At 40.7% G+C, this 24,313-nt stretch overlaps 1 protein-coding gene across 3 annotated transcripts in view; it reads left to right on the top strand.

Moving 5' to 3' along the window:
• Positions 1-1,633: 1,633 nt before the first annotated feature.
• Positions 1,634-24,313, top strand: part of Dsor1 (mitogen-activated protein kinase kinase 1) — a 42,508-nt gene continuing 19,828 nt past the window's right edge. For all 3 annotated transcript variants that reach the window (XM_080286845.1, XM_080286846.1, XM_080286844.1), the window contains exons 1-6: positions 1,634-1,774; positions 5,327-5,471; positions 6,430-6,543; positions 7,789-7,901; positions 9,518-9,629; positions 12,581-12,757. In XM_080286845.1, coding sequence (XP_080142971.1) covers positions 1,692-1,774; positions 5,327-5,471; positions 6,430-6,543; positions 7,789-7,901; positions 9,518-9,629; positions 12,581-12,757 — 744 coding nt within the window. In that variant the 5' untranslated portion in view covers positions 1,634-1,691. The remainder of the gene's footprint in view (positions 1,775-5,326; positions 5,472-6,429; positions 6,544-7,788; positions 7,902-9,517; positions 9,630-12,580; positions 12,758-24,313) is intronic.

Raw genomic sequence — 24,313 nt, 5'->3', positions numbered from 1 at the left:
AATTCCAAATGAGGAGGTGGGGTCAAGAGTTTTGCTGGGGGCTGCACCCCCAAGGCCCCTCCGTAAGTAGGGTAATAGGGGGCACATGCGACATTTAAACAGTGCTTGAAATGAGGGGGGAGGGGACTGGGAGGTTTGACCCTTCATATGCTGTACATTGATTACCCATGAACAAACTGTAGACAATGCAGGAGGATCCACCGTGGGCCATAAAAAGACCCCCCTCACTGTGTTCAGTTGTTATTACAAGGGGTATACAGTGCTTATTTACATTAAAAAATAATTTCGTAACCTGATTTGTTGACTGAATATTTATTGATGTAAAGGTATACAGAGTACTTATACAACAAAAGAGGGTGGTGGGTCTTGTCACACACCTACAGTACTTCAGCAAATACCGTGTTATAATTATACACAGTGGTTGTAAATTCGTTGGTATAGCCACACACCCTTTGATTACATTCAGTGTTGAGACAGATGTTCACTTGCACCTTATTAACATTGTTCATCGTGCTGCTAAAAAGAAAACACTCAGGTCACCATGAAATAGCCTATCGGCCCAAAGCATGATGATTTTTGGTCACCCCAGCATCATTCTGCTATGTGATTTTTGTCATGGAAATACTTGAAAATGTACTATTTTATTGACGATTTTTATAATTTAATTAGCAGGATAATTTAGACATATACTTCATTACAGTCGGGGATTGTTAAAGTCTTCACAACAAGCTGAGGCCTTCCCTGTAAGTTTAATAAATGAAAGAAAAGTAATTCTGTGAGCGGAAGTACCAATAATGGTCGTCTGTGAGGTCTGAGAAAGATTAACAAGATTTAAAGGTGAACAAGTGATGAGGTGGTTAGAATTCATGAGAACACTATTGCATAATTATATTTTGTCTCCCATCTATGACGCAAGAGATGAGTGATTTCCGGTACGCCTACATAGCGAGCATTGTTTTCGTTCTTAACGTATGACAGTTGCATCTTCGTACATAATACAAAACCCATGTCAGTGGGTCTATATGTTAAATACACTGAACCTGATTTTTATTTCAAAAGATTATGACAAACAGAAATCCCGATCGAACCCTTTCGAGGTATGCGAAATACATTGTATAATGGGTACAGTAAAGCCGAGGAGGATATTTTTAGTAACTCAGTGTCTAGTTCCTGAAATGAAGAAAAAAGAATACATTATTTAAACTCGAATTTTATTCGAGATACTTCTTGACTACACCCAAAACTGCGCCCTTAAAGAGAGATGCATTATGATTGGTCATTGTCATTTAGTAGCCAATGAGAACGCGTTTTTTACGGTAAATCTAGCCAGCGCGCACAGACGTCGAGTTCCCGAGACCTGTAGGGATGTCCGGGGTAGAGATGCCAATTTAGCACCTCCTGCTTCATCTTGAATTTGTCGCTTCCATTTAGCGACTATTATACATATTTACATTCAAGAACTCTAGCGGCATTGTAGTGATTTTTTTACAGTTGCAAGGAGAGTGTTGAGATGTCATCAAATTCATAGCGTTTATCTGGAGTTTTTCCTGATTTGTCGACATTCTAGCGTACTTTTAGATGAAATTTAGCCTCACGTGCTTGGCAACTCTGGTCGGGGGGGTCGAGGGCGAGTCTGTTAGTGTGGTGGATCATAATCAATATCCTGACGTCTGGCCCTCAGCGGGAACACGATGTCAAAGAACAAGTTCAACCTCAAGCTACCGCCGGGTTCCATCGAGCAGACGAACGACCATGACAACCACAGCGGCTCCGAGTAAGTTGTAAAAGAAAATAATCGGCCAAGAGGGCTGCCTTCTTCTTAGAAAAACCAACACCCTTGAACATTTTAGACCTGCTAACCTGTTGGATTTGCATGGAACTGTTTACTGCGCCTACAAACCCACCTTTCACGGTCGTTCCTGTCTTGTTATTAGTACCTCGTTGGCTTATAAGTTCTTGGAAGTCGCCCGGAAAGATAAAAATCGTCTTCCTCTTCCTCTGATAAAAACCAACACCTTGAATATTTTGGGGCACCTGCAGACCTGTTGGATCTGCAGGGAACGATTTATCCTGCTATCCCTGTCTTATTACTGCTGTTCTTGGTCCCAATTAGCCTTCTTTTTAGGCATTGTCTTTGCTAGATCGTTTATGGTGAGAAAAATCAGCTTATTGGCTTCCATCTGTAACCATTTTATTCTTACTTTCTGTCCCTGTCATTATTGTTTTTATACTTACATACATGCCATATTTAAGTCTTGTTAATGTTATTTTGTGTTCATGTAGATACTTCATGTAGCCTTTCCAGCATAACCTTGAATAAGGAGATTAGATAACAGGTTTCCTCTGTAGATTTCATTTCCCACCTCCTGTCCCTGTCTTTTTTATTATTTTGCACCCATATAGGGGCCTCTTGTAGCCATATGTTCACTAAATCACTTATAAAAATCAACAAACATTTGGCATTGGTTTCCATCTGCAGCCATTCAATTATTATGGTCATCATCATCCTTACAGATTTCTTGATTAGCCAGATATTGTAACTAAATCACCCATAACTGTGAACTAGCATAAGATGATGATTTCCATATGCTGATGATCATATCTTGTTAATTTTGATTCCTGTGTATTTTATTCCTACTGACCTCAAGGAACCTTACCGGTACACTTTATACTCCTAATGTCCCAGATTTTTGTCCTTTTGCAGTTTATTTCATGAAGCACAGTGACAGAAAAAGACAGTGGCCTGTTATGCCTGTACATCATTTCCTGAGCACTTTGTTCTGATTAGTAGCATGTTCTAGTGTTAATCTGTCACAACAACTAAGCACTGAAGGTGGAGAGATGGCAGTTTTAGGCCAAGTTTATGATTCCCTAAGTCTGCGGAAGCAACACTTACTGAGGAGCACCAAGTTAAGTTTGTTGACATTGGTGGTGGCGTCCTACAGAGGGCAGTTCAGACAAGAAACTCGTTTGTTCCCAAATTGTACCAGTTAGTTAGGTTGGATTAATTTAGGTTAGGTTAAGTTGTGTTAGTCTAGGTTAGGTTAATTTGTATTAGGTTAGGCCAGGAAGGGTGGATGATTAGTAACGGACTGACTTTGGAGGTGAATCAACCTAAAAGTCTACATAGTGGGTGGCCACTTGCTTTGGTTTGCGTGTAAACCTGGTGAGGTTGTATGCTGTAGTCATCTTCAAAATTACGGTGTGCAATTCTACAACTTTGTAAAGCCATCACATTGATAATTATGTTACATTTTTTAAAACAAAAAAATTGTAAATGCTGTGCATGGGAGCTCTCCAATTTCACGGAAAAGTAATTCGGTAGTTATTTAAATTACTGTACCATAATGAATACTGTACTGTACCGGTACTGCTTAACGGAAACAAAAACTTATCAATATATTTTGAGAGTGGGTTTGTAAACTAAAACCAACCATTTAAATAGTATATACTGTACTCTTAATGACAGTGATGAAAAAGTAGAGGCTTGACAGAATGAACAAGAACACTCAGGTATATATAGAGATGTGACTACCATATCAGTCTTTGCCATTTCCCTCACCAGAAGGGGGAAAGATTAATTCCAGTAGTCACCCTTCCTCTGAGTGCAAGGTCGATTCCTGCATTAGACCTAACATGACCTGATGTATCATCACCATCTCCATAGCCATGGTGTCTCCTGGGAACCCCCAAATAGATGTTCATGACAAACACTGCCAGGTTACCTTGTCCTCACAAACCTCTCCACTCCCTCAGACACTCCTTTTCCTCTCTACTGTCTGTCACCAGTATACTCCTCCAATCTCTTTTTTCATACCACTGGTAAAACAAAACTTACTAAATTCACTTACAACCAGAAGACTGATACAGTACTGTACAAAAACAACACATTATATAAAATGACAACAGCGTAGCTGACATAAACAAAGACACTTATATACGATATTCCATATACATATACATTCCACCAGAGGCAGACACAACTTAAAATACCACATATATCAAGCAAGCACTAACATCTTCATTGGATTGGTGCTGGAGAAGGATTAGGCCGTGTCGCTAATATAACTGATCAACTCCTGGGCATACAAATTCCCTGCAGCTTCCTCTTAACTGTTGGAAAATAGGATGGTGAACTGCAATAGAAGGACAGCCAGTCCACTGGGTTCACAGTTAGGTGAACCTGGGGCCCTGTCAACAGCAGCTGATATCCCAGAACCATCCACAGGGCTCTTGTTTGACGAGCCACAACTCGCAAATGCGAATATTTTTTCCCCTCGGTGAACAAATTTTACATGCAAGTCGCCTTTTGGCGAGGAAAAAATACATCCACTTCAAAACCCAGTAAACTACAAAATAAGTAAATCTCACTTAAATGAATAAAAAACCACATTGTGATCGATTATTAAGTCTTTCCTTGTCGCCACTGTGAATGTTTAAAAACAGACAATGTGTAAATTAATAAATAATTATATTTATTGCTCGTAAAATATTTCGGCTCGTAGCCAGTTTGTCTACTAAAAATTTATTTGGCTTGTAAATCTGAAACCTTAGGAGCCAGATGGCACGCAACGATCGGCAGTTAACGAGAGCCCTGATCCATGAGTGGAATAATCTCCCATGTCATTTAACTAATACCTATCCTAATTTCACTGCTGACATTTTTAACTTTAGGATCAGTAGCTAAGGTATTATACCTCTGTTACCACTTCTTAACCCATGGAGTATGCAGTTTCTTGCCCCAGTGCCTTAAAAAAAGATAGAAAAAAAAAAAATTCAAGTTTTGTATAATTACAGTGAAAATGTACAGTACTGGTACATGTGGGGCTTATGATGGTGAGGAAAGAGCTTGTTATCAGGCTTCATTTAGAGGTGGTAGTGTTCATAACGTTGTGTAAGTGAAAAGGGTATGCTGTCATCAGACAGTGATTTGGTGTGTTACTGCCATTCATCACATTGCAAGTGAAGTAAGGACAGTGCTGGGACAAGAGGAGGGCTGCTACAGTGTGAGGAGAAGATATGTTTTGCCTCGGCTGTGGCAGGGGAATTTAAATGGCAGTTGTCGTGGGCATAACCTGGGCTGTGGCTTGCATTCCGTTGAGTAGTCTCTACACATCCCATGCATATTGTGTCTGTGGAAACTCCTCTGCGTGTCCTTGTATCTGAATCAAGATGCTATCAAACCAGATGAAGAAATTGAGATTCAGATTGGCCCATGGATTTTCAGTCAGTTAATCGTGATATTGTCGCTGAGTCAGTCACCTCGTATTTATCTTCATCTGTATTGAGTTTGTAAGGTACAGTAATTATGACTCAATTTCCACAGCACGCCCCAAAGGAAAGCCAGTACTGGGGCGACGGGCAGCTTTGGGTCCATGTCACTGGAGTCGCTGCTCAAGTGTATTCAGGAACTCGATATGGATGACACTCAGCGCCGACGAATGGAGATGTTCCTCAACCAGAAGCAGAAGGTATGGTGCTCCCTCATGGACAACCTTCACTTCCATGATGTGTGGAAGTATGTGGAGAGACAGACAAACAAGTGTGGAAGTTTAGGAGCAATGTGGTCATGATGTGGATATGCTGGAGTGTTTGAAGTATCTGGAGATGGTTTGGCCATGTTCAGAGAATGGAAAATGAGGGACTGACTAGGAAAGTATGTGAGTGAGGTGGAGGGGGAGACTTGAGGATGAGGTGGAGGGATGGAGTGGAGAGGCATGTGAATTAGAGTAATGTAAAGATAGAAGGAAGGACAGGGTGATATGGAAGCAATGTATGGCAACCCTCTATGGGATTAAGTCATCTGGTTGTACTTAGATAGATGTATTGTTTGATAGTATTGGTCATGGAACAGTACAGTGGAGAAAGCTAGACGGCAGAGTGAGAAGTACATACAGTATAGGGACAAGTAACCTTGCTCAGTAAGTAACATTTAAGCATGTACTGTATCATTAAGTTCTTGTGTTGTGGAGATTTTTATATATTTTTCCTTTAGTTTCAATAAAGTCCATAGTAAATTACTAAAAGATTGGCAGTAAAAGTTCCGTTGCTATCTGTGAATCTGATATGCCAGAACTGGTTGTGGCCTATAAGAAGTGAATCCCAAGGGGTGGTTGGGTTCATTGTTCACATAATGCACCACTAAGGGATGAGCAAATGGTCACTCACATCTTAACTGTCTGGATTCAGTACGGTAGCCTAGCCTCAGGTCCCTACTATCCTGAAGGGGCAACAATGGACTGAATGATGGATAAATGGATGGTTGAGATTTATTACTCACGTAATACTGCCAAGAGGCAGGGAAGTCTTCACTTATGTGTGGACTGAATAGAATAGCCCTTCTCCTTGATGATGGTGATGCAGACACAATATTTCCCTGTGGAGTATTGACTGTATTGACCTACATGTTTTACCATTTCCTAATTACAGATTGGTGAGCTAAATGCCGATGACTTTGAAAAGCTTGGTGAACTGGGTGCCGGCAATGGTGGTGTGGTGAACAAGGAGATGCACAAGCCTTCTGGACTCATTATGGCAAGGAAGGTATGTACACATGCATGCACGCACACACACACTTTTTCTTCTAGCTCTTTGGACCCCACCTCACAGCAGCTTTGAGTAGGAAAGGAGGTCTGGATGATGATGATAACTAGCTACCAATATGGGAGTACGTTTAGTCATTAACCTTACAGTCATTGTAAATACAGCTGGGACACTCTTTGGGGCATATTCTGAATGGCTTTGTGTATTTTCATAACATCTATTTAGCAATGTGCAGTGTTCTCTATACCGGTACTACACATTGGTACTGTCTTATGTGTTTTTATGCATTCTTTGTTGATACTGTAGTGATAAGTTAACCCTCTCTATATTGAACTAATTTAGGGGAAAGGCTGGTGAAACAGCTGATAATTTGACATAGAAGACGTTCAGTAGTGACATGGTATATACGAGTAGAACCCAGGGTATATATATTTATTAAAGATGGTTTGGTAGGTGCCCCACATAGGACAAGTTGTAAAACAACCATGTTGTAATAACAGGAGATAATATTAGGTGTACTGTAATATGTAAACTAAATTGCTAAGGAACAGGCGCTACAGAGACACCCTTGCCATTTAGAATGCAGTTAGTAACAGTAAAAAAAAAAAAAAAAATTAATGCTTTACTGTTGCAGAAAATGTTACTTTGCATCGTAAATCAGTGTTTGTGAAACACCTATACTGTACTGTATTTTGAAAAGTTTGCTAAGCTCTGAAGATGACATCATTGGTTTTCTAAAGTACTGTATTCATTCACTGTCTCATTATTTATCGTAAGTGAGTGGATCAGTAATAGTCTACAACAGTACGTATGATACACGAAGCAGCTTTGACTTGGTTCTTCTGTTTTGAGATGCTGACAAAGAGCCTACACACTGGTGCTGCCCACCCTGTGTGGAGCACCTGTGGCTTCCACCCAGGAGCCAAACCTTATATATCCCTGGACCTTGCCATGGGGAATGACCTGGGTCTGACCTGTTGAGGTGCTGTCAACCATAAGGGATGCCAAATCCCTGCATTGTGTATGTACTGTACAGTACTTGTAGAATGGCCTCACAAAAATTGTTTGCTTGTGGTTGACGGGTCTGCTTAACCAGACTGACTGAGGTTAGTTGCCAACAACAACAACAGCTGGTTCGGAAGTCATTATTCATCATTTCGTTATTGAACCAATGTAGTTGTTTGTGTGCAGCTGTACGTATGGTAAGGCAGAGTAGCTTTGACTTAGCACTTGTGTTTGTTTCAGCTAATACACCTGGAAGTGAAGCCAGCAGTGAGGAACCAGATCATCCGAGAATTGAAGGTTCTCCACGAATGTAACTCACCCTTCATTGTTGGATTTTACGGCGCCTTCTACAGGTTATTTATCTATTTGTTTGTATAAAGGAAGTTGTGTGTGAGTTTGAATGTGGGAGGAGGCCTGGAAGAAAGTGGATAGAAATGGTAAATTAGTGTATGAGATGTGAGGTATGGAGGTAATGAGTGTATGAGAAGTGAGCTATGGAGGTAGTGAGTGTTTGAGAAGTGAGATATAGAGGTAATGAGTGTATGAGAAGTGAGGTATGGAAGTAGTGAATGTATGAGGAGTAAGGTATGGAGGTAATGAGTGTATGAGAAATGAGGTTTGGAGGTAATGAGTGTATGAGAAGTGAGGTATGTAGGTAATGAGTGTATGAGAAGGGAGGTATGGAGGTAATGAGTGTATGAGAAGTGAGGTATGTGGGTAATGAGTGTATGAGAAGTGAGGTATGGAGGTAATGAGTGTATGAGAAGTGAGGTATGGAGGTAATGAGTGTATGAGAAATGAGGTTTGGAGGTAATGAGTGTATGAGAAGTGAGGTATGGAGGTAATGAGTGTATGAGAAGTGGGGTATGGAGGTAATGAGTGTATGAGAAGTGAGGTATGGAGGTAATGAGTGTATGAGAAGTGAGGTTGATGCTGTGGGATTGACAGGATTGGACTGGTGGAAGAATTTTGTATGGAGGAGTATATGACGAGGGTTTAGCAACCTTGTCTTTATGTGGTGAAGTGACAGTCGTGAGGTTGAATTTAACTGATAGATAATGTGAAGCAAGTTAGTGTTTATGTGTATGCTTGTGGGAGTTAGGATTCCAGGGGCTTAAATGATGGGTAAGAGTGTGGCACATTTAATGAGGTAGATGTTTGTTAAGCTTCTCCTACCGGGTTTATTCTTGCTCTGTGGACCCAACCTAACCCCATCCTTATGTTGGAAAAGAGGCCTAGGTGATGATGATTATGATGATATAATTAGGGTAATAGCGTTGTTAGTGTAGACGATGAAATTGAGTAACTTGACTGACATACAGAATAGAATGATAGAATTTTTCCCATGAGTGATAAAGTACAGTATGATTTTATACAGCTTAGGAACTACCGGGTATGTTGTTTACGAATTCTCCTCTGAACTGAATTACCTTGTTTGGTGGTAGCAAGGATTAAATAAAAAATACAGTACATCATTACAGTGAAGTGGTTGACCTTATGTACAGTTTAGTATGTGTTGGTGTGGATGTGATAGCAACCATGTGGAGAAGTACTTTGATGTGGTCTTGCTATGTGGAGAGGATGAATAATGAGAGACTGACTAGGAGAGTGTTTATACAGTTTAGTATGTGTTGGTGTGGATGTGATAGAAACCATTTGGAGAGGCACTTTGGTATGTTCTTGCTATGTGGAGAGGATGAATAATGACTAAGAGAGTGTTTGTGAGTGAGGTAGAGGAGGGTTGCAGAGACAGGATGAGATGGAGGGATGGGATCGGGAAGTATGGTATATCAGAGAGGGAGGTGTGAAGTGGAGAGAGGGAAGCTTGATGGCAAAGGATGACAAGGAGGCAGTTCATTTGTGACCAATCCACACAGGATTAAGGCATCTGGCTGTAGATAGGTAGGTAGGTAGATGGATAGGGAGGTAGGTTGATTGATAGAGATTAATAGACTATCTTTATCCACAGTGAAGGGGAAATCTCAATCTGCATGGAGTACATGGATGGCGGATCCCTTGACTTGTGTCTCAAAAAAGCCATCCGCATCCCAGAACCAATCTTAGCAAAAATATGTTCAACGGTAAGCTATAGTGTTTTAATTTTTTACTATTATTACAAAGGAGAGAGCTTCAGTTACTATTTTGTGCCTTGTAATTTTTGTTTGGTTTTATGAAGGGCTTAAGCATAGATGTTGATGTGTGTGGGGTGGAGCCAGGATTATGGGAGCTTCAGTATTGAGTCAGTGAGAGTATGGTCCATTTAATTGGTCTGACTTTTGGTCAGTTTCATTTTCATGGGACCAGAATGCTCAGTGGCAGTGCTGACACCAGGGTAGTGTATCTCTGGTGAGAGATGTAGTGGTCTCTCAAGATCTCTCCTTGCCCTGCTGAGCTGTATGGTTTACTGGTCTTAGTTTTGGGGACGCATTCTCCTCCTCCTGCTTTTCCCTTCCCCTTACTTAACCCCGTCCTTAAGTGGGAAAGGAGGTGTGGATGAAGATAGCTATGTTGACATGATCTTCACGCATCGTATCCCATAATAAGAGAACACACCAGACTAAAATATCTTTTGCATTTACAGGCAGCCAAATGCATTTTTTTTTTTTTTTTTTTTTTAAAGAATTGTTAGGTTTTATGTAGTGTGTTCAGTATGGTTTCCTTTTTTACAACTGTTTATATGTATGTACTGTATAGAGAATTATTACATTTTAAACACTATTTTACCATAGATTGCAGTACTGTATCTGTTGTCTGTCCAGAATTGCAGAGTTGCACTTTCAGTATTTAGTAATTTTATGTACTGTTTTTTTTTTTATTTATTTATTTTTTCATTTAAAAGAATGTCATTTTTTTCTTTTTCGTCATCATCATCATCCATACCTCCTTTCCCACCCTAGGGCAGGGTGAGGAGTAGCAATGTCCAGACAGCACAAACTTGCCCAATCCAAATAGGCCACACTTCCATTCATTCTTCATTCAAGGCCCCGGAATCCTGGCTCTACCGGATACGCCAAAAAACATTCACCACATTCTGCAGCTTCACACAAATGTATCCGGTTGAGTCAATCTGGATGCTGCCATGCTCACAAGATGTGCCAAAATCTCTGACACTTAACCCTGCCAGAAACCCCGGTTATATGGTTACCACCCAGTGCAGTAAATGGTTTCCTGGGTGCAGGAAACCATTTGGCTTGTCACTCAGTGTAGAGCTCATATGGCATCACTCTACATTGAGTGAGTGGATGATGGGTGCCCCCACCTACCACCTATTTTTTTTTTTTTTTTTAAATACAAAATACAGTACCTATTTGGTAAATCAGTATTTTATTATAATATCCCTTTTAAAATACAGTATCAAGGTTTGGAGTATTTTTATCACTCACATTTTACTATTACTCCTTAGCGTGTTGGACTTCATAGTTGTTGCATCAGGCTTATTTGGATGTAGATTGACAGGCAGCAGAAAAATTATAAGAAGTATATTAATTTCATCCCTACGTGTCAAGTGGGGTTGGTGGAGGATTAGTGCCCCTCCCTGTAAAACAATTAACTCTAAGCCCTTGGTCACCCCGGTTGGGATACATGGCGTCTTGCAATGAATGAATGAAAAATGAATATTAATTTCCTGCCAATAATTACTTAAAATTTAAATTCAATAAGGAATCACCTATGCAGTTTAAAAGTGTTAGAATCAGAGTCAAGCCAATTACAGTTACAGTAACATAGTTTCCTGAGTTACATGTATCTTTCTCTAGATCATGGTTTTTGGATGTAATGTTGGTAATGGAATGTGTGTTGGTACTATACTTCATTCACTTTAAGTGGGCAGATATTGTCATCTTTTTGCAGCTTTTTCCCGTAGCTCATTGGCTTGTGTTGTTTCATTTATATAAGCCCCAGCATGCTTGCGTGTGTTGGCCTTGGTCACCTAATGGCAGCTCCCCACTCTTGCCTGATTTCTAGGAGCCTCTCTCTTCAGTCCCTTAACCTGGAGGTTTCACAAGAAAGTCAGTACTATGACTTTACATCTGGTCCTTAGCACTTCTTGGTTACTAGCACCGTCTTGTAGTGTTAATCTCATGTTATAGTTCAGCATTCAAAGTGGAGAGGTGGCAATATTATGCCTAAATTTTTGTATGATTAAAGTGAACAATGTAAAAGGTGAATTTTGTCAATTTGGCTCCTTCAGTTTGATGATGAATTTCACTCAGTTTCTATTACCATCAACCAGTATTATTTAGCTTTGGAGAGATGTTTCAGAAGGGAAGTGTTGGGTATAGCTTTCTTTAAACCCATTCACTAGTAGAGGTCTGTCGTAAGTTGAATAAAATCATCTGGTTGTAGCATGAGTAGAATAAGAAAATGTCATTGAACTAAAGAGATTAAAAGCATATTGTTGCACAGTGTGTATTTTCACAAGTCATACTGGTGCCAATGAGGAGCATCCTTGTGGTGGCGGGGTGCATCTCGGGTGGAATGGCTGTGGCATCCACCTTGGAGCCAAACCTCTTCACATTTCCCTGCATCTTGTTGTGGGAAGAACCCTGGTGAGGCACTGTCTACCACATGGGGTGTCAGATCTCTGCATGGTCTGTGTATTCTGCTATGCCTGTAGGACAGCACCACAGAAGCATTTGCTATTTATAAGTAGACTGGAGTTAAGCAGCAACAATGATAATCATACTGTCACAGCTGAGTGTTGACCTTGACTTGCTGCAGTGGTGTGTATGTTTACATGTTTAAGCCATCCCTTACACATTATTCATGGCTTTTTTCATGTATATTTGTGTTTACAACACCTGGATTTGCCCTTTTTAGAAATTTATTTATTATTTTTTTAATTGTTAGGCCAGTGAGGTAGTCATGATTCTCAGAGCTTGAATGATGATGAATGAGTATGTGGCCCATTTCACTGGGCTTGTTGTGTTTTCTCTTGTCCTCACTTTCTGGATCTTGCCTCACCTAATCCTTATCAGGGAAGAAGGTCTTGATGACGATGGTAATGATGATGATGTCTTGTTCTGTGTTCCAGGTGTTGAAAGGCTTGGCATACCTAAGGGAGAAGCACCAGATAATCCACCGAGACGTCAAGCCCTCCAACATTCTGGTCAACTCGCGGGGAGAGATCAAAATCTGTGACTTTGGTGTGTCAGGACAGCTCATAGACAGTATGGCCAACACTTTCGTAGGCACGCGGAGCTACATGTCAGTAAGTGGTATAAAGCTTTAGCGTTTTGAGAGTGCTGTATTAAAGGGCAGTAACTTTTGGCATATTGTAAACAGGCTCAACAATTCCTGGGTCATATATTCTACAGTAGGTGGCTTTGGAGGTTTCTTAACACTTCTTCCTCAGCAACTTATCCTGCAAATTGCACCTGATTATTGCCATGCCAATTGTTGATGCAAACTGTGTCTTTAAAAAAATATGTAAATTATGTCCACACCTCTTTCTCCCCCCCCCCTAGAAATGGGTGAGAGACAGTGATGATGGTGGTGGTGACATCAAAGATTGTACCAAAAGCTCTTGGCATAAAAACTAGCTAAGATAAAGGTGGTAGGAAGCCTCCAGTGCCACATAGAATACTGCAATATAGCTTACTATGGCCCTCCTGCCTTATTGTGAGGTGGCCCATGCAAACACACACACAGACAGAAATCAATATACCGGCAGTCCTCATTATAAGTCAGGGATCCTCGGTATTAGATGGATCCTCATGTTAGGTATTCTTATATGTTAGGGATCCTGGTTGTAAGTCAGGGATCCTCAATTTAAGTCAGGGCATCTGTTGTAGAACTCAACAGCTTCATCTTAATAGTGTACTTTTAAAATTGGGCAGCTGACAGTTGAACTTGGCAGGCATCAGTGGAACTTTAATGAGCAACTTTTTTTTTTCTGTAGTTTACTATGAACTTATTTCCTAAGTCTGGGGATGTCTTGTATTATTTTTGCTACTTCCAGAAGGTTATAGTAAGTGCAGAGAAGATCTCTTGAAGATTTTGTGTTTTGTCTTGAGTCTTATCTGGTTGTAAATGTGGTGGACTGCAGGCTGAAGTGTTTTTCTCTTGCCATCCACCAGCCTCCTTTCAGGGGTTAGGGAAGGAGTTGAAGGATTTTCACATATCCAGCATTGGTGCCACTGCATGAAGGCATTCCTCTCCAGCACTCCACTTCTCATACAGGGATTATATAAGCACTATACCTAACCCCTCCAGTTCCAAGTCTTTTGTGAGTACTTATAATGAGGACTAGCCATATATAAACAACGGAAAGTTCCGGTATCATTAAACTAAAAGAAAAAAACATTTCGGTTTCTGCACAGATGCCAGCATCCTCCCAAACTCACCCGGTTCTTAACCTCTTGCACCTGAGTGGTGTCCTTTGTGGTTTAATCTTGCTGCTGTGGGATGATTTGTATATAAGGTAGATAAGGGTAGTGCTTGTGAAATGACCTACACATATAAATGTAATAGGTCTTATTGATGGAGAGGGATTCCTTCAAGTGGTTGCACCATTATGACCAGGTGGTGGAGCTGCCTGGTTATACAAGCGTCCCACAGCTCCTTCCAGTTGCCCCAAAAGTTTGATGATGGACTGCTGGGTACAGGTAGCATCAGCCTGCATTCCTGTGGGTTCATGTACAGATGAGCCTGGGGTTGCACTGGAGGAGTTACTGGAGAGGGACCTTCATGTGGTATAACTGGCCCTCTATAAATGTCCCTCAGCTCCCTCCCTGTCTCCTGAAAGAGGGATGATGAACTGCAGTATGGGAGCAATAGGCAGCAGTCCATTGGACTAATATCCAGAGAGCCATGGGGCAGCACCGTTATCTCATTGAGAATGGGGATGTCTTTCCATTTTATTCTTTCCATCTCCTGACAGTTTTATTCAGCTGAGGATAGACTTAATAACTGGAAGGGTTAGGTATACTGTTAATATTCCTCTTTAATCCAAGAGGCCTTCGTAAGTTGAATATATTGTAATTGCCTGATAGCAGCAGGAATGGACTAGGAAGCATGTCACCCAGATTCAAAGAGTTAAGGCTGTACCAAACCCCTCCAGTTCAAAATATCCTAAGCTGAATATTATCATTTGGAGACAGCAGGACTAAACTGAAGAATAAGTTACTGGATGGAAGGGGTTAAGGTTACTCCCACAGTGCTTTTTTTTTTTTTGTTTTTTTGTTTTTTTAGCACTTCATTTTTGTGAGGTTTCTCTCTCTCTCTCTCTCTCTCTCAGTGCAGTATGGTAGTGATATTAGGTATTCTTAAGTTTCCACATTGATGTGTTTAAAGTGAAATTGAAAAAATTGATCTAAATTTTCAGTGTACAGTAATTCCTTGATTACCCGACGCTGTAGAGCCAAAGGCATGTCTGGGTAATGGTTCCGTCCTGATAATTGACGTCTCCTCTCATCCCCATTAATACATAACCCAACTTTGAAAGCCAATGTAAAAGACCACTACAATACTTTGTACAGCACTTAATCAGGTTGTTTAACACTACTCTTATCTGGTCAAGCAGACCTATGAACCACAGCCAAGCAATTACCATGGTCAAGCAGACCTATAAACCACAGCCAAGCAATTACCATGGTCAAGCAGACCTATTAACCACAGCCAAGCAATTACCATGGTCAAGCAGACCTATTAACCACAGCCAAGCAATTACCATGGTCAAGCAGACCTATAAACCACAGCCAAGCAATTACCATGGTCAAGCAGACCTATAAACCACAGCCAAGCAATTACCATGGTCAAGCAGACCTATAAACCACAGCCAAGCAATTACCATGGTCAAGCAGACCCATCAACCACAAACAAGCTATCATCACTCATGCCTAACAGTGACATGAAAACATGAAAAAAACGGCTACACAAGAAAAATGCAGTGGGTGCAGAAAACCTAATGGTAAAATGGAATAAAATCCCGGTAAAATTGAATGAAATCCTGGTACACCACAGTAAGCTAGAATACAGTGAACATCAACACTCATGATTCAACCATCCTGGATCAGTCTTACCCAGGATCTCCCACTGCTTTTGCCTAGTGGAGGGGCCATCACCACACACCCTAGCTAGAGGCATGCAAGGAAGAGCAAAGCCTGAAGCAGGTAGGGAACAACCACAAAAACCACCACCTGCACTGCCATAACAGCTGTCTGAGAGGAGCTGTTCATTATGCTTTTGCCAGGCAGGAACTGAGAATGACTGACTGGGTCTCAAGCTGATGCTGGGTAAGCTACCCAGCCAGACAGGGTGGTGCCATCGGGCTATTTCAGCCCGGCCGGGTGCAAAAATGTTCGTGCGGCCATAATATCCACCTGGACACGTATATTTTGTCCAGATATTATGAAAAAATGTATGAATAATGGTTTCAAAGAGCCATATCACAGCGTCCAGGTAATGGATTCCAGGTACTGGCGGTCTGGGTAATCGAGAGATTATTACGTGAGTCACGCATCATCATCATCATCATATCCCAGCTTTGTATATTCACATTGGGTGGATATATGCAGATCAAAGGGCATTAGTGTTTCAAGAATTGAATCAAAGGTCAAGCAATCTTTCTTGTAATGTAGGAGATAAACACAAAGCCGGTAATTTGTATCCCTGCAAGACACAAACCTTGGCCCAGGGAACAGTACATTCACTCAAGGGTGATGCAAACCCCAGAGGATGGCGAGAATGAGGGTGAGCTCACGGTAGGATGAAGGGGAAGACAGTGGAAGGTGAGGCACATTCTGGCCCATGACTTTTTCTGTTGGGGATATACTTATTGGTGTATTGGTTTGGTCAGTACAAAGTTGATTACAGCACAGAGGTTGGATGGTGGAGTTTCCACATCAGTATGTCAGTACAGAGAGGTTGGTAGTTGTCCATCCTCCCACTCCCTCTGTGTAGTTGTTTGTATAACCTGCAGGGGATAGTAGAGTACTGTAGTATAGCAGTCTTGGGCCAGTCTGCCCAGAGATGTGGCTGTTGCATGCTTGTTGAAAAAGGAGCAGTGTGGTAGATTTGAATTGGTAGAGTATGGAGTTATTAGCTGCACTTACAGAGTACTAGTGCAGTAGCACTGATGTACCAGGATGGTGCACCTGCCCAGTTATTCAAATACTGTACAGTATTTCCCTTAGCACTTGCCCAGTCTTCCAAAAGGAGGATGGTGGACTGCAGGAAAGGGCAGCTTCAGCCTGTAGTCCACTGGGTTCATGTTCAGTAGAGCCTGGAGCTGCAGCAACAACACTAATGTCACAATGTGTATGTAAATATAAGTAACATGTGGGGAAATATTATGCCAGTCCTGGCAGAGAATTGCTCAAGAAATCATTCTTTTAATTCTGTCACTCCAGTGGTGTAGCTTTAATTTTATTCTTGCTGCCTTCAGATGATTTTATTTAGCTTAGGAAAGGTTCGTTAAAACTTAAAGGGATGGATGTAGCCGTTGTTAAAAAATTCAGTACGAGCTGTCTTCGTAAGCAGAATAAAATCATTGAGAGAGAGCAAGAATTTCATGAAAAATAAGTTAATGGATTGTAGTTGCTTAAAACCAGGTGATAACAAGATACTGTACGAATTTCCTTAGCAACAGTCATATAAAGCCCAAACCATCATATAAAGCTCAAACCAACCCAACTTACAACACTGACTTTTTTCCTGGCAGTGAAGTGGGTATAGAGGTGTAATTAATTAAATCATCTATTAATTTAGAAATGCCTGCCCATAGTTCGTCCACCTTAACTTGGCGGAGATTTTTGTCATTTTGCTGCTTAATTCACATAGCTCAATGGCTAGATAAGATAGTGCTATTGCTTTACATCCTTTCCATGGCACTGCTTCATGACTAGCATTGTATCCTGTTGTTAATCATTTGTTACAGCTCAGCGTTCAAGATAGAGATGGCAGTTTTAGGCCAGTTAAAGTGGACAGAGTTTAACATGTTTTCATGCTTCTGTTTGAGAATGTTTTTGGTATCTTTAAAGTTAACTTTCCTGCACTACCTTCATCACCTGCTGGGTCATGCATTCATTCTAGTCCGTTCTGTTTTAATCTGGAAATTCTTGTCCTCATATCCTTGGTCATACAGTGAGTCCAGTCTGTTATGTTTTAATCTGGAAATTCATGTCTTCATATCCACAGCCCTTGACTTCTTTGTGGTAATACTGTGTATATGTATATACTGTATATTAGTGTATTCTTGCTCAGCTGAGAAAGGACCTTTGGTAGTGAAGAGTCTAATTTTGTCACTATTTAACCTCTCCCTGGTTGGTGAATGAGTTTGAGAGCATGTGTAAAAAGCTAAATTTGAAAGTGAGTGAAGCAAAGAGTAAAGTTCTGGTCTTTGAGAGAAATGAAGTCAGAGTTCACAGGGGGGAAGAATGGTCAGGAAATGGAGAATGTGAGACAGGTGGTGTGATGAGCAGGGATGGGAGTTTAAAGAATGGAGTGCAAGAGAGGGTTCAGTACAAATGGAAGGTTGCAGGTTCACTGAGGTTAATGATGAGGAATAGGTAAGAGAACAAGGAAGTAATGAAGTTGTTGCAAAGCAGAATTGTGATTCTCAGTCTAGTGGAAGGAATTGAAGCTTGAACCGTGTTGGAAAGACATGGGTCTAGAGTGAGAGCAGTGTAAATGAGGTATTTGAGTGATGAGTTTCATGGAAAGACAGACAGGCAGATGAAGTGAAGGAATGTTGTGGCGTTGATGTGGATGTGCTGGAAAGTAGCAGAATTACACTCGCATTTTGTGGTTGTGTGGAGGGGCAGTATCTTAGCCCTTGAGTTAGGAAATCCTGTCCTAACTTCCTAAGCTGAGTAAAATACAAGAATATATTGTAAAATGACATCTCTGGTCTCAGTGGGCTAATATGTGCTCTGTTGTTTGAGTTTAAGGCTTTTTGTTTCTCCTAAAGCATTTTCCCCGTTTCAGCTCATAAAACCTTTCCTGGTATGAGTTAATAGCTTGCTACTTTTTCCTTGGTGATCCCTTAGCTTGTATATTATTTGGACATTACCTGGAAGTGCCTTGTTTGGTATAGTGGTTAGAATGCCCCAGATGGAGTGAGGGCCTTCATTGGCTCGACCCCAAGAAATGACTGGAGGATTTTGGATTGTAAAATGTCACATAGGGGAGTAAGCTGGTCATCTACCCTTAATTGTAGTATAATACTTTAGTCTAGTCTCAGGCCCCCACACTTCAAAGGGGGTAAATTAGGAGTGGCTGGTTTACAGTTGCTTGCGTACGAGTTCTGTTGGGGTCCTTGTTTCGTTCTTCACCCCTTGAATAATGTGACGTCCTGTGTTGATTTTCTTTTTTTTTTGTTTTGTTACCTTCAGATAATTTTATTCTTTCTAGGGAAGGTGTTTGTAATTAAGGGTTATTTTGTTGTCATTGTTGCTGTTGTTGCCCCAGGCTTGTGGATGTGAACTTAGTGAGCTGCAAGGTAAAGCTGCCCTTCCCGTACAGTGGCCCGGCCTCATGTTGTGGGACAGGGAAGGATTGTAGGGATACATGTGGAATCAGACAGTAATTGACCAGGGAGGGCAGCGAAATGGCAGGGGACAGAGCGGCTTGGAAGCAATATATTTGTGGTCACCCCTTACATGATTAAGGCATCTGGCTATAGGTAGATAGATAGAATAGAACGGTCCAGGCATCTCAGTGCTACCGTGTGAAGGCATCCCTCTCCAGTACTGTGATGAGGGGTAATTGATGGCTATACCTAACCTGTCCAGTGTGAAAAGTCTCTCCTAGTCTGAATAAAATCATCCACAAATTGCACAAATGAATAAAAAGGGGATGCTATAACAGTGAAGTTAATATTACTTATGTCTGGAGAAAGGTTGAAGTTAATATGAATCAGCATAACATCCCATTAACATAAAATTTCTTGGCCTGTACGGTATTGAGGGAGATACATGTAGTGTTTAGTGTTAAGGAAAGGACATGCCTAACCATATCAGTACAAACGGTTTCTCAGACGTTAACCAAATTGACTAGAGGTCATCATCATCATCATTATCATCATCACTTTTGATACCTTGCTTCTCCTGGGAACTCTTAGGCACGGATTGGCATTGACAGAAATGCCTCCTGGCTACTTTATCCTCATACACCTCTCTGTCTCACATGGTCCTCTTCCTCTTCTCTTACAAGTATACTGCACCACTCTCTTCTTCTTTCACCTGTATACTGCTCCACCCTTTTCTCGTCTTTCTCTCCTCCTCCTCTTCTCTCACCAGTATACTGGTCTACTGTCTTCTTCCATCTGGAGATAGCAATAATCAAGGGCTTGTACAAGATGGTGTGGAGCTGTCACACTACCAGTCAGATGGCAGTGGGCCGGAGCATCTTTGTCATGAAACTTAATTCCTTCATTACCATGATGTCCAGGTCATGTTCTTATTGTTGTCCTCTGATTTTCATATTCTGTCTATGTATCTGTCTATAATACTAACTAGGGAAAGTTGACAGGTGGTGTCAGGATTCTCGGGGCTTGAATGGTGAGTGAATGGGAGTGTGGCTTGTTCATTTGGGCAAGTTTGGATAGTATCTCTTTCTGCCAAAATGTTTCTGGTTCCTTTGACCATCCTTTGCCCTATCTTGGGTGGGAAAAGAGGTTTCATTGATGACGATGATAATGATGATGATGATGATGATGACATTGATGAAGGCTGTCTCTATCTTCCCTATATGAAAAGTTTCTCCCAATCTGAATGTGATTATGTGGAGGCATCAGGAATGGTCTTGTGTGAGAATTATGCCCATGGGTTGAGAGGTTAAACAAAACTTATCGGATGGTGGACTGTGCAAGAGATTTATGTGGGAGTGCCTGGCCTCAGCTGAAAGATTTATGATTGTATTGGCTGTATTCTAGGTGGCTTTAGAAGTCCTTAATGCTTCTTCCTTAGTAATTTATTCCACACATTACACCTCATTATCCTCATGTATGTTATTGATGCTGTCTTGATATTAAGACTGTATAAATGACATACAAAAAAGGCATAACTTACGTATTTTATTTTTAGTATGGTACACCTTAGTATTCTATTGTAGGTTATTTATGCCAATTGCTTTGATATTAAGTGGTATAAATAGCATGCAGGAAGATGTTAAGGTATAATTTAAAGATTTATTCAACATCTTACATCTGTGTTTTGATATTAAATTGATATGACAAACATACAAAGGTACATTCTGGTGCAAAATGCAAAATAAATCACTAGGGAAGAGGTGTTAAGAGCCATCTGTGCCACTTATTATACAGCCCAAATTTTCCTGAATACTTTGCATGGGACACCAGTTGTAAGGCAGGATGTGGCTAAGAGAGAAAGCTTATTGAGTGTATATATATTCATGTACAGTTGTGGACCGTGATATTGCTTCACTTCCTGGCTGAATAATTGCCAGACCTGTACATATTATTCTGAAAAGTGTGTTGGGTTCCATAGGCTTCAGTAAAGGGTTTCAGAAGTCATTGTCCACATTTTCGTTTTGTGTGACTGTGTAGTGAATTTATGTCCACGATTGTACTTTTGCAGACGCCAGGCATTGTTCATGATCAGGCTGTGTTTTCTCTCATCACAGTCAGCACCATTTGTCACTATTGTTTTTCCTCATAGTCATCACCATTTATCAGCCATGTTTTTCCTCATCACTATTCAGCTGTGTTTTTTATCTATCAGTCATCACCATTGGTTGCTGTGTTTTCCCCCTGTCCGAGTCATCACTGTTTGTCACTGTTTTTCTCAAAATTATCATCACTATTTGTGTCCTTGCTTCAGTCATGCATATGCATCCACATTCATTGGTACATCTCGGTCATGATTGACATGGTTGAGAGTTGCATTATTTTCCAGCATATTTCCTGTAACACGGTGGCAGAATAAGGCAAACCTACAGCTCTGTATCCTTTCCATAGCACATCTTCATGACTATAGTTGCAGCGTGCGACTCTGAGGTTATTATCGTGCCCTGGCAACCTACCCCTCAACAGTGCGTCCGATTTTGTGTATAATTTGAGGCGCGTGTGATTCATGTATACCGTAATATGTTCGTGTATAATATATTCATGCATAATGATATGATTCGTGTATAATATGATATGAAATTGGACACATTTTTGAATGGTAGGTTGCCAGGGTACGATAATGACAACCTCAGAGTTGTGCGCTGACTATAGCACTGTATTCTATTGTTAATCTAATGCTATAACTCGGCTTGCCATCTCTCCATCCTGAATGCTGGGTTGTAGCAGTAGATTAATACTAAAATATGCTGCCAGTCACAAAGAAGTGCTGTTTAAATGATGTAGAACTGTAGCTGTGTCTTTTTCTGACACTGAGCTGTGTGAAGTAAGCTGCAAAAGAATGAAAATCTGGGCCAAGTTAAGGTAAACAGAGTGTAGGTGTAAGAGTATAGTCAGCTCTGTAACCCCATTCAGCCCAATGTCATATTTTGCCATACATACTGTACATACATACATCATCTAATTCTGTGTTGCCCCATGAGGAACCTAGGAGCCCAGGGCTAGGCAAGTTGGTTCTGACATTTAAGATAAGAGTGACCAGCCTCACTCATCCCTGAGTGGCATTATGTGAGCAATAAACCCCAACCACCTCTTGGATATAAACGACACAGGCTTAGTCCGGTTGGAGCGCCTTAATTACCCACTAGGAGCGCCTTAATTACCCACTAAACCACCAGGCGCCATAATTTGGTTATATGGTTACCACTCAGTGTAGTAAATGGTTTCCTGGTGTACAGGAAACCATTTGCCCTGTCACTCTGTAGAATCACCTGTAGACAGAAGGAAGAGGAAAGAAAAAAGGACACAAGAGGAAGGAAGGAATGGGCAGTAAATTTATTTTTCTCATTTTCAAGCAACTTCATTTGCCTCCTGATGAAAAACTGTGGTCATAGTAGTTGCAGTCTCAGGCTTACCTAACTGAACCCAGTGGACTGCAGGCTGAAATTGCCCTCTCTTGCAGCCAACCATCCTAGGGGTAGGGAGAGTTGAGGGACATTTGTGTAACTGGGTATCTCCACTGCCCAGTTACATCAGTACAACCACACAAAGGTATCTCTTTCCAGCACCATAAACTAAAGGGTTAAGAATAGGTATCATGAACCCCTGCACTGCAAGACTTCAGTCTTAAGATGGAAACAGTCATCTAGTTGAAGCAAAATTTATAGAAAAATTACATCATTGAATGAAAGGGGTTAAGTTGATGAAGCATGTGGGCAAAACATACTTTATAAGTGATGCATTTTGCAATACACTTTTGGTTCGTGATGGAAGGGGGTTGAAAGCCTTGCCCCCCCAAAAAAGAAAATCTGAATACCAGAACATTTTCATAATGAATCACAAGCCGTCAAGTGAAGGCATCCCTCTCCAGCACCAAAACAGACCTAAAGTGCGGGTGAAGAGTTTTGCTAACATATTTGATTAACTCCTTGAATCTGGTGCTGTATTTTAAAACTTTATTCTTGCTACATGTACATGTTTATTTTCGGCTTAGAGAGCCGTCTTTATATTGAGGGTTAGATATACTTTTCAATAACCACTGAACTACTGATCAACTAGTGGGGTAACGATCAGTCTTATTTTTAATGTTGGGATTCTAGCAGTCATTTAAACAGCACTATTGATCATACATTTAAAAAGAAAATACTGCCTCATCAGGAGTCTTGGCCATCATAGAAATGAAAATGGCAACCATATAATGCTATTGATAAGAGGATGCCAAAATGTTAATATTGTATAAGTTATTATTATTTTTTAAAATACTTTACTGCAAGGAAGAAGGAACCAAAGGCTGGGAGTTTGCAAGATTATTCCCTCCAAGAAAAAAAAAAAGTCAACTTCAAGAGCCATTCATTGAGATGCCTGACACATTACATTTAAAAGACTGGAAGCCATAGGCAGAGGGAAATACAGTCATAGGGAGACTTGATTGTAAAGGGAGGGTATGGAAGAACCCTACTAAATCTAAATAAAAATATCTGGTGGTGGCAAATATAGTGAAGAATATGTTATCAGATCAAATGGGCCAGTCCTATTCAGCACAGTGACTTTATTTTTTTATTTATTTATTTATTTTTTTTTCACTCTCTCCCCTCCATCATGGCCACCACCAGACAGTTCATTCAATGTAGGGAGAGCATTTAGCTGTGAAGGGAGTAACCACCTAAAACTTGATGATGTTAGTTATAGTTTATATTTTGCTGCAAACAGACAACCTTATGTAATGCAGGAAAGCCTGTGATATTGAAGGGGTTAAGGCTGTATCACCTGCACATCATAAAGTCAATCCTAAACTGAATAAGATTGTTGGGAAATGGAAAAACAAAATGAAACTTGTATCCTCAATGCTGCCTGGCTGTACAAGCATCCCTCACCTCCGTCCTTGTCTCCCATAAGGAGGATGGTGGACTGCAGAAGGACATTTTCAAGCCTGTAGTCCACCAGGTTCACATCTAGATGGGCCACGACAACAGCAGTTACAATAAGTACAAAAATGAGTGACATATAATGAGGACTTGGCCATTTTAGCAAGGGTAAAACGAGAAAGGTGTTATTGTACTGAAGAGGTTAAATTATCAACATGCCTTCATTATACATTTCATTTATAATAGTAGGCATTCGATATTCATTGTAGAATTGCCAGTATGCATGTCATTATTCCCTGTAAAATTGCCAACATGCATTTTTTTTTTTTACTCACTGTAAATTTACCAACTTGCATTTATTATTCTTTGTAAAATT

This window comes from Coenobita brevimanus, chromosome 114 (genome assembly GCF_032717465.1).
Source record: "Coenobita brevimanus isolate Jiangsu-jjx chromosome 114, ASM3271746v2, whole genome shotgun sequence".
NCBI classification, from domain to species: Eukaryota; Metazoa; Arthropoda; class Malacostraca; order Decapoda; family Coenobitidae; genus Coenobita; species Coenobita brevimanus.
Note: the sequence above shows the minus strand (reverse complement) of the source record. Positions and strands in the feature narration are given on the sequence as shown.